The following is a 15261-nucleotide window of genomic DNA, read 5'->3' on the forward strand; positions in this document are numbered from 1 at the left end:
AGGGGGGGTTTGAAACTTAACTTTTTTTCTTAAGGTAAACAGATTTCTAATTTTTACATTTTTTTGTTTGTTCCCACAGGGAACTTAAACTTGCAATTATTTGAATGCTTATAACATACTGCACTTTCTCAGTATCACAGTATATTGTATTTTTGCAGACATTCTATAGGTAAAAATCCATGGCAGCTCTCGGGCCTCCACAATGAATGGCACCCCGTGATCTCTGAGATCAGCAGACAGTGGGAGCCCCTTCTGTTGGGCCATTTAAATGCTGCTGCCAGTACTGACCACAAGATGTAAAGGCTAGAGATAAGCGAGCACGCTCGGTAAGGTCAGTTACTTGAGCGAGCCTTGCTCATCTCATGTAACTGCCTTCTTCTCCGAGCATGCTCGGTGAGGTAGCGGGGTCGGCAGGGAAGAGCGGAGGGAGCGGGATGTCTCTCTCTTCCACCCCCACCGCGCGCGCACGCTCGGAGGAGAGGGCAGTTACTCGAGATGAGCGAGGCTCGCTCGAGTAACTGACCTTGCCAAGCGTGCTTGCTCATATCTAGTAAAGGCCCATTTAAACACAATTACTATCACTCAAAAGATGTCTTTTGAGCAATAATCGGGTTTCCATTTATAGCGCAAGGTGATTGCTCAAACGTTGAGCGATCACCTTGCGCTCCAAGCGGGGGATGCAGAAGACAAGCGGGGCCGCATGTCTTCTGCATCCAGCTGTTCCCTGCTCAGAGCGACTGGCTGTTATACAGCCAAGCGCTCCGAGCGGGGGATGAAGAACACAGCTGGACAGCTGTGTTCTTTATATCCCCCGCCTGTCTTCAGAGAGCGGGATACAACTGAAACAATAGTATCAGCTGTATTCCGCTGTGAATTCCTGATAACTGATCGCTATCTTTCAGCATACTGAAAGATCAGCGACTGCTTAACGAAAACTAATGTCAGTGCAATTAGACACAACGATTATCACTCAAAAGACGGCTTTTGAGCGATAATCGTTGTCTAAACAGGCCTTTACTTGTTAATAGCCAGATAGGGCCCACTTCATACAAACCCCATGCATATCCGATGTACATCAGCTGTCAGCCAAAGGTTAAAACAAATCAATATTAGTGCCCAATATGTGACTGATGACCAATGAAAATTTAAATTCATTTTAATACTCAACGTGTACATTTACAGTACAAAATACTATACATATATGATTTCATACAGAGGGATGGGACTATCATGGTTTTCACAATTCAGTCTCTGAGTCTCTTTTTGACTCCTTTCCAAACAACAGGTTTACTACAGGCTGCCTTATCATCCTCCTCCTCAGTCTCCTCTCCAGAGGCTTCATCACTTCCTTTCGCAGCATCACTACTACCCTCTTCTTCTTCCTCATCAGACGACTCTTCTTCATCACTTTCATCATTTGTTAATCTGAAAAATTACAAACATCTTTTTAAGACTGCATAGATACCAAATGCCGGTGACAACGGAATAGAAAAGGTCATTGCCAATTATACAGCTAAAGGCTACATTCCCTCATCGTAAAGCATTCCGCTGTGGATTTTGGTGCAAATCAGGCCAACTTTGTCATGGATTTCAACTACTTTATGAAAAGGTGAAATCAGCGCTAAGAATCCGCAGCATGGATTGACAAGAATTACAATCTGCACTGCAGGTCATTTTACACAACGGATTTCCACTGCAGCGTTTGCTTGAGATTCCTTGGAGTCTCATCCACACTGCTGATTCTGTAAAATCCTGTGGATTCTCTGCAGCCAATTCTGCTGTGGAAGGTTTGCAGCCTTTTCACGATCTATCCGCATGTTTGCCTCAGTATTGCAATTATTTTCTATTGGACAAATGCCGACAACATTTGCCCAGTAGATCGCAAAAGGCAAATACTGATGACAAACGGCTGTCACGTCATCTAAAACAGGGGTCCCCAACCACCAGTCCGCGGACCGGGGCCGGGCCGTTAGGAGGTCAGCGCCGGTCCGCGGAACTTTTCTTCTAAACACAAGGCCCACGGGCAGAATCGGGCCCGCTGCCCTGTGCTATGTGGCCCGCAGCGTGCCGACGCCGCTGACCACTGAGGCGATTACCAGCGGGGGCGCCCCAGCTCCCCGCTGGTAATCGCGCTGGTCCCGGCACACACTGACCTCCGTGTGCAACCAGGAACCTCCTCCCCGAGTCCCCTGCTCATTAGTTCCGCAGGAGAGGACTCGGGTAGGAAGCGTGCCGGGCTGCACACTGACGTCTGGGCAAGCATAGAGGGACCGACGCTGACAGCGGGGAGGAGGTAAGTATATGGGTTGAAGGGGGGGGGGGGGTTTGTGGTTATTACTGAGGGGTGGGGGCTGCCTGTTACTGGGGGGGGCTGCTTACAACAGGGGGGGGGGGCTGTTTATTACTGGGGGGGCTGCTTATTACTGTTATTACTGGGGGGGCTGCTTATTACTGTTATTACTGGGGGGTCTGCTTACAACTGGGGGGGCTGCTTACTACTGGGGGGGCTGCTTACTACTGGGGGAAGCTGCTTACAACGAGGGGGGCTGCTTACTACTGGGGGGGCTGCTTACTACAGGGGGGGGCTGCCTATTACTGGGGGGGGCTGCCTATTACTGGGGGGGGCTGCCTATTACTAAGGGAGCGGGCTGCCTATTACTGGGGGGGCTGCTTATTACTGAGGGGGGGCTGCCTATTACTGGGGGGGGCTGCTTATTACTGAGGGGAGGGGCTGCTTATTACAGGGAGAGGCGTTGCTAATTACTGGGGGAGGCTGCTAATTACTGGGGGGGGGATAAATTATATGCTGCCCTATGTGTGTGCTGGGGGGGACATACATTATATGCTGCCCTATGTGTGTGCTGGGGGGGGGGAGGGGGGAGATAAATTATATGTTGCCCTATGTGTGTGCTGGGGGGGGATAAATTATATGCTGCCCTATGTGTGTGCTGGGGGGGAGGGGGGAGATAAATTATATGCTGCCCTATGTGTGTGCTGGGGGGGAGGGGGGGAGATAAATTATATGTTGCCCTATGTGTGTGCTGGGGGGGGGGGGATAAATTATATGTTGCCCTATGTGTGTGCTGGGGGAGGGATAGATTATATACTGCCCTATGTGTGTACTGCCAGGACATTCTAAATGTCATAATTAAATAAGAATGCTCTAAACTCCATCCCCCTTCATAACCCCGCCCCATATAACCAAAGCCCCGCCCATGTCCCTCCCAACCTTGCCGGGCCTTGTAAAAATGTTCTTGCTTGAAGCCGGTCCCTGGTGCCAAAAAGGTTGGCGACCACTGGTCTACAGAGCACCTGTCAGAGCTGGTATCTACTGCTACATGGTCACTTTATGAGGGTTATATTTGTCGTTGTACAGCGGTTTTTATTCAGTACCACTAAACCTCAGTACTTCTGGAAGCACTGGAAATTAGTGCTACAGATCTGATCGTACCACCTTCTATATTAACTGTATATCACAGTGTTGTTGATACTATAATTGAGCATTTGGGGCCCCATTTATAATTTTGCCCATCGCCGCACTCTGTCTAAGATCGGCCATGAATCCCAACTTTGCAACATCTGCAAACTGCTTGAGGAGTGTAATGATTTTCTCTCTTCCTCCAAATAAAAGCCCATATGATTGTCTATGAGCTGGTTTACAGAGATAGATATTTCCAATACATGCTGGCAGATTTTCTGATGGCATACGAAGAAACTAGTTATTATGTTGCCAAAGCGGTCATACACTATGCCATCCTGTGTGCATGAGTAATAACAGTAGATCTGGCCATTATATGACTTGGAGCCCACAGAGGGGAAACTAGTGATAAATGCAGGCTTCATCTCCCTGAGCTCAGCTCTCGAAGGGGTGAAGATAAGCAGTCATGTCGGTCTGTTCTGGGTCTGGGTATAATCTTGTACAGAACAGGCAATGTCATAGGAATTATATATTTATTTTGACTACTTGTTAGACAAGGCTTGTTGAGATGTTATAAAGTAATTTTTGATAGTAGTGTCCCTTCCCTTGTTGAAATGGTAAAATCTGGCTAGAGAGCAGAGGGGAAGAAGGGAAGGACTCTATGACTATGTTGAGATGTCTATAACAAGGCTCCTCATGGGAAGTGCTTCACTAACCGTTAAGCTACAGTGTCGGCCAATCACAGCACTCGCTCAGTAATCTATGCAAATGAGCTGGTGCCAACAGCAATTTCTTGTCAATCAAATTCGCCTAACAGTTCATTTTAGTTCGCCCTTTCTATGGGATTCGGCTCTTCAGCAGCGAGTGAGTCATTCTGTGTAGATATTTTTCCATTCTACTCTGGTAAGTATAAAACATGCGTCTCCCTAAGGTCAAAGTCTCTGCATCTAGTGGCGCATAAATACAGCAGAGATCTATGTTATCATTGGGTGGGCACATAAGGTCTGACTAGCAGCGCTTCGCCTTGTGCTTGAGGACTGTGAAACGGCCAGGCCACCCCAACCTTTTCCCACAGGCCGGGTGGCCAAGAGTAATATGATTTATTTATATAGCGCCATTGTAATCCACAACACTTAATAAGATACAACATACAGTATCAACAATAGGAATGAGGGCCAGCTGGCAAGAGCTTACGGAATAAAAGGAAATAGCGGTAACGCACATGGTGTAAGAGCTTGTTCTGTGCAACCCTGGAAATAAGATAGGGGGCTCTACATCTATATATATAAAGGTGAAAGCCCTCACTGACTGACTGATTGACTGACTTGCCACTAATTGTCTAACTTACCGGTGTTGTGCAAATGTGAAATTTGGCACAAGCATTCTTAAAGGGGTTGTCCCGCGCCGAAACGGGTTTTTTTTTTTTTTTTCAATAGCCCCCCCATTCAGCGCGAGACAAACCCGATGCAGGGTTTTTAAAAAAAAAAAAACGGATAGTGCTTACCTGAATCCCCGCGCTCCGGTGACTTCTTACTTACCTTGCAAAGATGGCCGCCGGGATCTTCACCCACGGTGGACCGCAGGTCTTCTCCCATGGTGCACCGTGGGCTCTGTGCGTTCCATTGCCGATTCCAGCCTCCTGATTGGCTTGAATCGGCACACGTGACAGGGCGGAGCTACGAGGAGCCGCTCTCCGGCACGAGCGGCCCCATTTAGAAGAAAGAAGACCGGACTGCGCAAGCGTGTCTAATTGGGCGATTAGACGCTGAAATTAGACGGCACCATGGAGACGAGGACGCCAGCAACGGAGCAGGTAAGTGAATAACTTCTGATAACTTCTGTATGGCTCATAATTAATGCACAATGTACATTACAAAGTGCATTAATATGGCCATACAGAAGTGTATAACCTTACTTGCTTTCGCGGGACAACCCCTTTAAGGTCCTATATAGGAAGAGTAAAAGGGTCGCAACTTCAATATTCAATTCTAAGTGCAAAAGTGACCTCTTATGCTATGTAATTTCCCGCTGTCGTACAAACGTGGAATTCGGCACGAGCTTTCTTTATGTCCTACATAGGAAAAGTAAAGGGGTCGCAACATGATTTATCAATTCTAAGTGCAAAAGTAAGAGAACCCCTATGTTATGTACCTAATCTAATTCTCTAATTTCCTGGTGTCGTACAAACTTGAAATTTGGCACGCCCAATCTTTAGGTCCCACATAGCAAAAGTAAAAGGGTTGCAACTTGATTATTCAATTGTAATTGCAAACGTATGTGACTCCCTATGTAATGTAAATAATACCACACATCTGTACCGCACAAACGTGACATTTGGTATGAGCATTCTTTAGGTTGTAAATTAGAGATGAGCGAGCACCAAAATGCTCGGGTGCTCGTTACTCGGGACGAAAATTTCACGATGCTCGAGGGTTCGTTTCGAGTAACGAACCCCATTGAAGTTAATGGGCGACTCGAGCATTTTTGTATTTCGCCGATGCTCGCTAAGGTTTCCATTTGTGACAATCTGGGCAATTCAAGAAAGTGATGGGAACGACACAGCAACGGATAGGGCAGGCGAGGGGCTACATGTTGGGCTGCATCTCAAGTTCCCAGGTCCCACCATTAAGCCACAATAGCGGCAAGAGTGGGCCCACCCCCTCCCAACAACTTTTACTTCTGAAAAGCCCTCATTAGCAATGCATACCTTAGCTAAGCACCACACTACCTCCAACAAAGCACAAGCTCTGCTTGCATGACACTCTGCTGCCACTTCTCCTGGGTTACATGCTGCCCAACCCCCTCCCCCCCCCGCACGACCCAGTGTCCACAGCGCACACCAAAGTGTCCCTGCGCAGCCTTCAGCTGCCCTCATGCCACACCACCCTCATGTCTATTTATAAGTGCGTCTGCCATGAGGAGCAACCGCAGGCACACACTGCAGAGGGTTGGCACGGCTAGGCAGCGACCCTCTTTAAAAGGGGCGGGGCGATAGCCCACAATGCTGTACAGAAGCAATGAGAAATATAATCCTGTGCCACCGCCATCAGGAGCTGCACACGTGGGCATAGCAATGGGGAACCTATGTGCCACACACTATTCATTCTGTCAAGGTGTCTGCACGCCCCAGTCAGACCGCGTTTTTTTTATAAATAGTCACAGGCAGGTACAACTCCGCAATGGGAATTCCGTGTGCACCCACAGCATGGGTGGCTCCCTGGAACCCACCGGCTGTACATAAATGTATCCCATTGCAGTGCCTTGGACAGCAGAGCTAACGTCAGATTAAATGCAGGTGGGCTTCGGCCCACACTGCATGCCCCAGTCAGACTGGGGTTCTTTAGAAGTGGACACATGCACTTACAACTCCGTGTGGACCGACAGCATGGGTGGCTCCCTGGAACCCACCGGCAGTACATAAATATATCCCATTGCAGTGCCCAGCACAGCTGAGGTAATGTGATGTTTAATGCAGGTGGGCTTCGGCACACACTGCATGCCCCAGTCAGACCGGGGTTCTTTAGAAGTGGCCACATGCAGTTACAACTCCGTGTGGACCGACAGCATGGGTGGGTCCCAGGAAGCCACCGGCGGTACATAAATATATCCCATTGCAGTGCCCAGCACAGCTGAGGTAATGTCAGGTTTAATGCAGGTGGGCTAAAAATTACTAGGATTACACTGTAGGCGAGGGCCCAAAAAAATTTGTGTACCAACAGTACTAATGTACCTCAGAAAAATTGCCCATGCCTAACCAAGAGGGCAGGTGAAACCCATTAATCGCTTTGGTTAATGTGGCTTAATTTGTAACTAGGCCTGTAGGCAGCCCAGTTAAAATAAAAATTGGTTCAGGTGCAAGTTTCGCAATCCACTCAGATCTGACCCACAGCACACCTCAGGATTCTTCAAACCAGATGAAAAAGGGACTAATAAGTCCAATGGATGCACGCCAATAGTATGGGGGTCAGAGCCTCCTGGCACCCCCCAAGATATATCACGATCTCTCACCAAAGAATAGTGGCAGCGTCCAGGGCGTAGTGAAAAAACAAATACTTTATTCCTCCAGAAACATGCTACGTTTCGACCCTCATGGGGTCTTTATCAAGCGACAGCATGGGTGGCTCCCTGGAACCCACCGGCGGTACATAAATATATCCCATTGCAGTGCCCAGCACAGCTGAGGTAATGTGATGTTTAATGCAGGTGGGCTTCGGCACACACTGCATGCCCCAGTCAGACTGGGGTTCTTTAGAAGTGGACACATGCAGTTACAACTCCGTGTGGACCGACAGCATGGGTGGGTCCCAGGAAGCCACCGGCGGTACATAAATATATCCCATTGCAGTGCCCAACACAGCTGAGGTAATGTCAGGTTTAATGCAGGTGGGCTAAAAATTACCAGGATTACACTGTAGGCCAGGGCCCCCAAAAATTTGTGTACCAACAGTACTAATGTACCTCAGAAAAATTGCCAATGCCCAACCAAGACGGCAGGTGAAACACATTAATCGCTTTGGTTAATGTGGCTTAATTTGTAACTAGGCCTGTAGGCAGCCCAGTTAAAATAAAAATTGGTTCAGGTGCAAGTTTCAACGCTTTAATGAGCATTGAAACGTATAAAAATTGTTTACAAGAGTTATATGACTGAGCCTTGTGGGCCTAAGAAAAATTGCCCGTTCGGCGTGATTACGTGAGGTTTCAGGAGGAGGAGCAGGAGGATGAATATAATTCACAGATTGATGAAGCTAAAAGGTCCCCGTTTTTGATGGTGATAGAGAACGATGCTTCCATCCGCGGGTGCAGCCTATGTATTGTTTAGGTATCGCTGCTGTCCGCTGGTGGAGAAGAGAAGTCTGGGGAAATCCAGGCTTTGTTCATCTTTATGAGTGTAAGCCTGTCGGCACTGTCGGTTGGAAGGCGGGTACGCTTATCCGTGATGATTCCCCCAGCCGCACTAAACACCCTCTCTGACAAGACGCTAGCCGCAGGACAAGCAAACACCTCCAGGGCATACAGTGCGAGTTCAGGCCACGTGTCCAGCTTCGACACCCAGTAGTTGTAGGGGGCAGAGGCGTCACGGAGGACGGTCGTGCGATCGGCTACGTACTCCCTCACCATCCTTTTACAGTGCTCCCGCCGACTCAGCCTTGACTGGGGAGCGGTGACACAGTCTTGCTGGGGAGCCATAAAGCTGGCAAAGGCCTTGGAGAGTGTTCCCCTGCCTGTGCTGTACATGCTGCCTGATCTCCGCGCCTCCCCTGCTACCTGGCCCTCGGAACTGCGCCTTCTGCCACTAGCGCTGTCGGATGGGAATGTTACCATCAGTTTGTCCGCCAGGGTCCTGTGGTATAGCATCACTCTCGAACCCCTTTCCTCTTCGGGTATGAGAGTGGAAAGGTTCTCCTTATACCGTGGGTCGAGCAGTGTGTACACCCAGTAATCCGTAGTGGCCAGAATGCGTGTAACGCGAGGGTCACAAGAAAGGCATCCTAACATGAAGTCAGCCATGTGTGCCAGGGTACCTGTACGCAACACATGGCTGTCCTCACTAGGAAGATCACTTTCAGGATCCTCCTCCTCCTCCTCCTCAGGCCATACAGGCTGAAAGGATGACAGGCAAGCAGCATGGGTACCCTCAGCAGTGGGCCAAGCTGTCTCTTCCCCCTGCTCCTCATGCTCCTCTCCCTCCTCCTCCTCCTCCACGCGCTGAGATATAGACATGAAGGTGCTCTGACTATCCAGCGACATACTGTCTTCACCCGCCTCCGTTTCCGAGCGCAAAGCGTCTGCCTTTATGCTTTGCAGGGAACCTCTCAAGAGGCATAGCAGAGGAATGGTGACGCTAATGATTGCAGCATCCACGCTCACCATCTGGGTAGACTCCTCAAAGTTTCCAAGGACGTGGCAGATGTCTGCCAACCAGGCCCACTCTTCTGTAGCGCTGCAGAATAAGTTGGCGCTATACAAATAAAGATTATTATTATTATTCTGTAAAGAATTGAGGAGGCTGACTCCCACTACGCCGCCCATGTTGGAGTTGGTATTCCACTATAGCTCTACGCTGCTCATACAGCCAGGACAACATGTGGAGCGTAGAGTTCCACCGTGTGGGCACGTCGCAAAGCAGTCGGTGCACTGGCAGATTAAACCGATGTTGCAGGGTCCGCAGGGTGGCAGCGTCCGTGTTGGACTTGCGGAAATGTGCGCTGACCCGGCGCACCTTGCCGAGGAGGTCTGACAAGTGTGGGTAGCCTTTCAGAAACCGCTGAACCACCAAGTTAAAGACGTGGGGCAGGCATGGCACGTGCGTGAGGCTGCCGAGCTGCAGAGCCGCCACCAGGTTACGGCCATTGTCACACACGACCATGCCCGGTTGCAGGCTCAGTGGCGAAAACCAGCGGTCGGTCTGCTCTGTCAGACCATGCAACAGTTCATGGGCCGTGCGCCTCTTCTCTCCTAAGCTGAGTAGTTTTAGCACGGCCTGCTGACGCCTGCCCACCGCTGTGCTGCCACGCCGCGCAACACCGACTGCTGGCGACGTGCTGCTGCTGACACGTCTTGATTGCGAGATAGAGGTTGTGTTGGGGGAGGAGGAGGAGGAGGAGGAGGAAGGTTTAGTGGAGGTGGCATACACCGCCGCAGAAACCAGCACCGATCTGAGGCCCACAATTCTGGGGGTGGGCAGGACATGAGCGGTCCCAGGCTCTGACTCGGTCCCAGCCTCCACTAAATTCACCCAATGTGCCGTTAGGGAGATATAGTGGCCCTGCCCGCCTGTGCTTGTCTATGTGTCCGTTGTTAAGTGGACCTTGCCAGTAACCGAGTTGGTGAGGGCACGTACAATGTTGCGTGAGACGTGGTCGTGCAGGGCTGGGACGGCACACCGTGAAAAATAGTGGCGACTGGGGGCAGAGTAGCGCGGGGCTGCCGCCGCCATCATGTTTTTGAAAGCCTCAGTTTCCACAAGCCTGTAGGGGAGCATCTACAGGCTGATCAATTTGGCTATGTGGACATTTAAAGCTTGAGCGTGCGGGTGTGTGGCGGAGTATTTGCGCTTTTGCTCCAACGATTCTCTTAGCGACAGCTGGACGCTGCGCTGAGAGACATTGCTGGATGGGGCCGAGGAGAGCGGAGGTGAGGGTGTGGGTCCAGGCCAGGAGACGGTTGTGCCTGTGTCGTGAGAGGTGGGTTGGATCTCAGTGGCAGGTTGGGGCCCAGGGGGAGAGGCAGTGGCACAAGCCGGAGGCGGAGAACGGCCTTCGTCCCACCTTGTGGGGTGCTTGGCCATCATATGCCTGCGCATGCTGGTGGTGGTGAGGCTGGTGGTAGTGGCTCCCCGGCTGATCTTGTCGCAACAAAGGTTGCACACCACTGTTCGCCGGTCGTCCGTGGTCTCAGGGAAAAACTGCCACACCTTAGAGCCCCTTGGCCTCTGCACGGTGGCTTGGCGCGTGGGGGTGCTTTGCGAAATAGCTGGTAGATTATTCGCTTTGGCCCTGCCTCTACCCCTAGGCACCGCACTGCCTCTTCCAACCTGTCCTGCGGCTGCAATTGGCTTCCCCTCTGAAGACGTTTCCTCAGTTGGCTTATCACACCAGGTGGGGTCAATCACCTCATCATCCAGCGGTCCTTCCTCTGAATCCTCTGTGCGCTCCTCCCTCGGACTTACTGCCCTTACTACTACCTCACTGATAGACAACTGTGTCTCATCGTCATCGTCCTCCTCACCCACTGATAGCTCTTGAGACAGTTGCCGAAAGTCCCCAGCCTCATCCCCCTGACCCCGGGAACTTTCCAAAGGTTGGGCATCGGTCACGACAAACTCCTCCAGTGGGAGAGGAACCATTGTTGCCTAATCTGGTCAGGGGCCCGAGAACAGTTCCTGGGAGTCTGCCTGCTCCTCAGAATGTGTCATTTTCATGGAGTGAGAAGGCTGGGAGGAAGGAGGAGCAGCAGCGAGAGGATTCAGAGTTGCAGCAGTGGACGGCGTAGAAGACTGGGTGGTCGATAGATTGCTGGATGCACTTTCTGCCATCCACGACAGGACCTGCTCACACTGCTCGGTTTTTAATAAAGGTCTACGACGTGGACCCAAAAATTATGATATGAAGCTGGGGACCCAAGAAACTGTCCTCTCTTCTACTCCAGCAGCAGCCGGCTGTGATTTGCCTGGACCAGGAACTCGGCCTATACCCACACCCTCCCTTGGAACTCCACGTCCTCGCCCGCGTCCACGTCCTCTACCCCTCAGCATGGTGAATTAAGAATCGAGCAGAGACAGAGCAGTGTAAAAATGTTTGTGAATTATTGCCGCGCAGTTGGTGGCTGCCAGCGGTAATATAACGCAAAATGAAGCCAGAGATAAATTATAAGGAAGGCTGCACGCAGGCCTTGCTGTGCACTGTGCAGTTTGGATGGATGTGAAGTTCCACAAGCCACGCAGGCAAATGCACTGGGTCACCGTCAGCCGTAAAAAGGATTTCTTTTTAAAATTTCCTTTTTTTTCGATGCAATGCAGGCTGAGGCTATGCAGTGTGTATTGCACTTTCAATCTATGGGCGTCTGACACATCGTGCACTTGTGTGAAAAATTGTGGTTTCTTGGCGTACACTTGGAGGCAGACAGCGCAGACGTTACACTAACTGCGGACACAAAATATTTAAATGAAGGCTGCACGCAGGCCTTGCTGTGCACTGTGCAGTTTGGATGGACGTGAAGTCCCACAGGCCACGCAGGCAAATGCACTGGGTCACCGACAGCCGTAAAAAGGATTTCTTTTTAAAATTTCCTTTTTTTTCAATGCAATGCAGGCTGAGGCTATGCAGTGTGTACTGCACTTTCAATCTATGGGCGTCTGACACACTGTACACTTCTGAGACAGCACGCGTGTAACACAGAGCGGTGTAAAAAAATTGTGGTTTCTTGGCGTAGACTTAAAGGCAGACAGCGCTGACGTTACACTAACTGCAGACCGAAAAATATTTACATGAAGGCTGCACGCAGGCTCTGCTGTGCAATACCGAGGTACTACAACTCCCAGCAACCACGGAGTTCAATGCACACGGTCACAGGTTGCCCTAAGAAGGACCGTTGGGGTTCTTGTAGACAGGATTCTACACTACCACTGTCCCTGCCTGACCAATACTGCCCCTATACTCAAGTACAGCCTGCAGCCTGAGAACGCTATAGCCTGCACGCTCGATATACAGTACATAAAAAAAAAATAGTGCAAAAGTGTTCACAGCAGCCACAACAGTAGTGCACTAGGTGAGCTGTGGCCCTAAGAAGGACTGTTGGGGTTCTTTTAGAAAGGATTCTGCACTACCACTGTCCCTGCCTGATCAATACTGCCCCTATACTCAAGTACAGACTGCAGCCTGAGAACGCTATAGCCTGCACTCCCGATATACATTTTAAAAAAAAGGGCAAAACTGCTCACAGCAGCCACAACAGTAATGCACTAGGTGAGCTGTGGCCCTAAGAAGGACCGTTGTGGTTCTTGAAGACACTAACACTGTCCCTATAGCAGCAGCAGCACTTTCCGTGATCTCTCTTAGCGTGTGTCTGTGGCGAGCCGCGGGTGGGGCTGATTTAAATACTTGGGGGTCACTTGATCTCGCCAGCCACTCACTGCAGGGGGGTGGTATAGGGCTTGAACATCACAGGAGGAAGTTGTAATGCCTTCCCTGTGTTTCTATTGGCCAGAAAAGGGCGCAAATTTCTCAGGGAAGGAAATGGAATTGACTCGAGTGCCGCGTGGTGCTCGTCTCGAGTAACGAGCATCTCGAACACCCTAATACTCGAACAAGTATCAAGCTCGGATGAGTGTGCTTGCTCCTCTCTATTTGTGACTAATTTATGATAGTACTTACCATTTGTAATTTTATGGATTTTTGGAATAATAGAAGTGTTTTAAGGTGCCGGCTTTTCTCCTTTGTTGTAGTAATGCTCGGACACCATCTAGTGGTTATGATAATTGCTGCATTTTGTTCCATTATGCTTAATTCCCTGATTGGCAGTGAGGGTCACATGGTACACTGGAGCACTAAGGAGGAAGTGATGATGTAGAGAATTAGGACTGTGGAAAGGGCCTGACTGGATGCATTAGGTAACTGACCGGTACCTGTATCAGAGCCTCCGGATGGGCTTTTGGGCAGCACATAGCCGGTGGAGTGTCCTGACCTTGGATATTGTCTCTGGCACAGAAAGTAACTCTGAACTCAGAAAAGATACTGGGACACAACACCATTGCAGAAGGAGGACATATTACTATTCTCAGAGCTGGACTTGCCATGTGCCCTTTACTGCTGCAGGGATACAGCTTTAGGCCAATGGAGTGGCTTTGCATGGCATTGCTTGCTGATGAATCCAGGATACTCATGTGAAGGGGTCTGGCACTTCTCTCTATTGAACACTCACCTATGTGGAGGGGTCCAGTCCTTCTCTCTATCAGACACTCACCTATGTGTAGGGGTCCGGTACTTCTCTCTATGAGACACTCACTTATGTGGAGGGGTCTGGAACTTCTCTCTACAGGACACTCACCTATGTGGAGGGGTCCGGAACTTCTCTCTTTATGGGACACTCACCTGTGTGGAGGGGGTCTGGTACTTCTCTCTATGGGACACTCACCTATGTGAAGGGTCCGGTACTTCTCTCTATGAGACACTCACTTATGTGGAGGGGTCTGGAACTTCTCTCTACAGGACACTCACCTATTTAGAGGGGTCCAGTACTTCTCTCTATTGGACATTCACTTGTGTGGAGGGGTCTGGTTCTTCTCTCTATTGGACACTCACTGATGTGGAGGGGTCCAGTACTTCTCTCTATGGGACACTCACCTATGTGGAGGGGTCCGGTGCGTCTCTCTATTGGACATTCACCTATGTGGAGGGATCTGGAACTCCTCTCTATTGGACACTCACCTATGTGGAGGGGTCCGGTACTTCTGCCTATGGTACACTCATCTACGTGGAGGGGTCTGGTACTTCTCTCTATAGGACACTCACTTATGTGGAGGGGTCTGGTACTTCTCTCTATAGGACACTCACCTATGTGTAGGCATGCGCTCATTCTCTTCATTGAGCCCTCACCTATGAGGAGGGGTCGGGGTACTTCTCTTTATAGGACACTCACCTACGTGGAGCGGTCGGGTACTACTATCTATGGGACGCTCACCTATGTGGAAGGGTTGGGTACTTATCTCTATAGGACACCCACCTATGTAGAGGGGTCCGGTATTTCTCTCTATGGGACTCTCACCTATGTGAAGGGGCCTGGTGCTTCTCCCTATGGGAGGATCACCTATATGGAGGGGTCCGATCCTTCTCTCCATAGGACACTCACCTATGTGAAGGGGTTTGATACTTTTCTCTGCGGGACACACACCTATGTGAATGGGTCGGTACCTCTCTCTATTGGATGTTCACCTATGTGGAGGGGTCCGATCCTTCTCTCTATAGGACACTCACCTATGTGGAGGGGTCTGCTACTTATCTCTATGGGACACTCACCTATGTGGAACACTCATTTTTGTGTATGGATGTGGTCCTTCTCTCTATTGGACACTCACCTATGTACAGGGTTCGGTACCTCTCTCTATGCGAAGGAGTCTGGTGCTTCTTCCTATGGGACGATCACCTATGTGGAGGGGTCTGATCCTATTTTCAATTGGACACTCACCTATGTTGAGGGGTCCAGTACTTCTCTCTATGGGACACTCACCTATGTGGAGGGGTCCGGTACTTCTCTCTATTGGACATTCACCTATGGGGAGGGGTCTTGTTCTTCTCTATTGGACACTCACTGATGTGAAGCAGTTTGGTGCTTCTCTTTATGGGATG

At 50.1% G+C, this 15261-nt stretch overlaps 1 protein-coding gene across 1 annotated transcript in view; it reads right to left on the reverse strand.

Annotated features, from left to right (window-relative positions):
- Window positions 1–1140: 1140 nt before the first annotated feature.
- Window positions 1141–15261, reverse strand: part of LOC136577642 (natural cytotoxicity triggering receptor 3 ligand 1-like) — a 37461-nt gene continuing 23340 nt past the window's right edge. Inside the window, exon 5 of the mRNA XM_066577552.1 lies at window positions 1141–1425. Coding sequence (XP_066433649.1) covers window positions 1421–1425 — 5 coding nt within the window. The 3' untranslated portion in view covers window positions 1141–1420. The remainder of the gene's footprint in view (window positions 1426–15261) is intronic.

This window comes from Eleutherodactylus coqui, chromosome 8 (genome assembly GCF_035609145.1).
Source record: "Eleutherodactylus coqui strain aEleCoq1 chromosome 8, aEleCoq1.hap1, whole genome shotgun sequence".
NCBI classification, from domain to species: domain Eukaryota; kingdom Metazoa; phylum Chordata; class Amphibia; order Anura; family Eleutherodactylidae; genus Eleutherodactylus; species Eleutherodactylus coqui.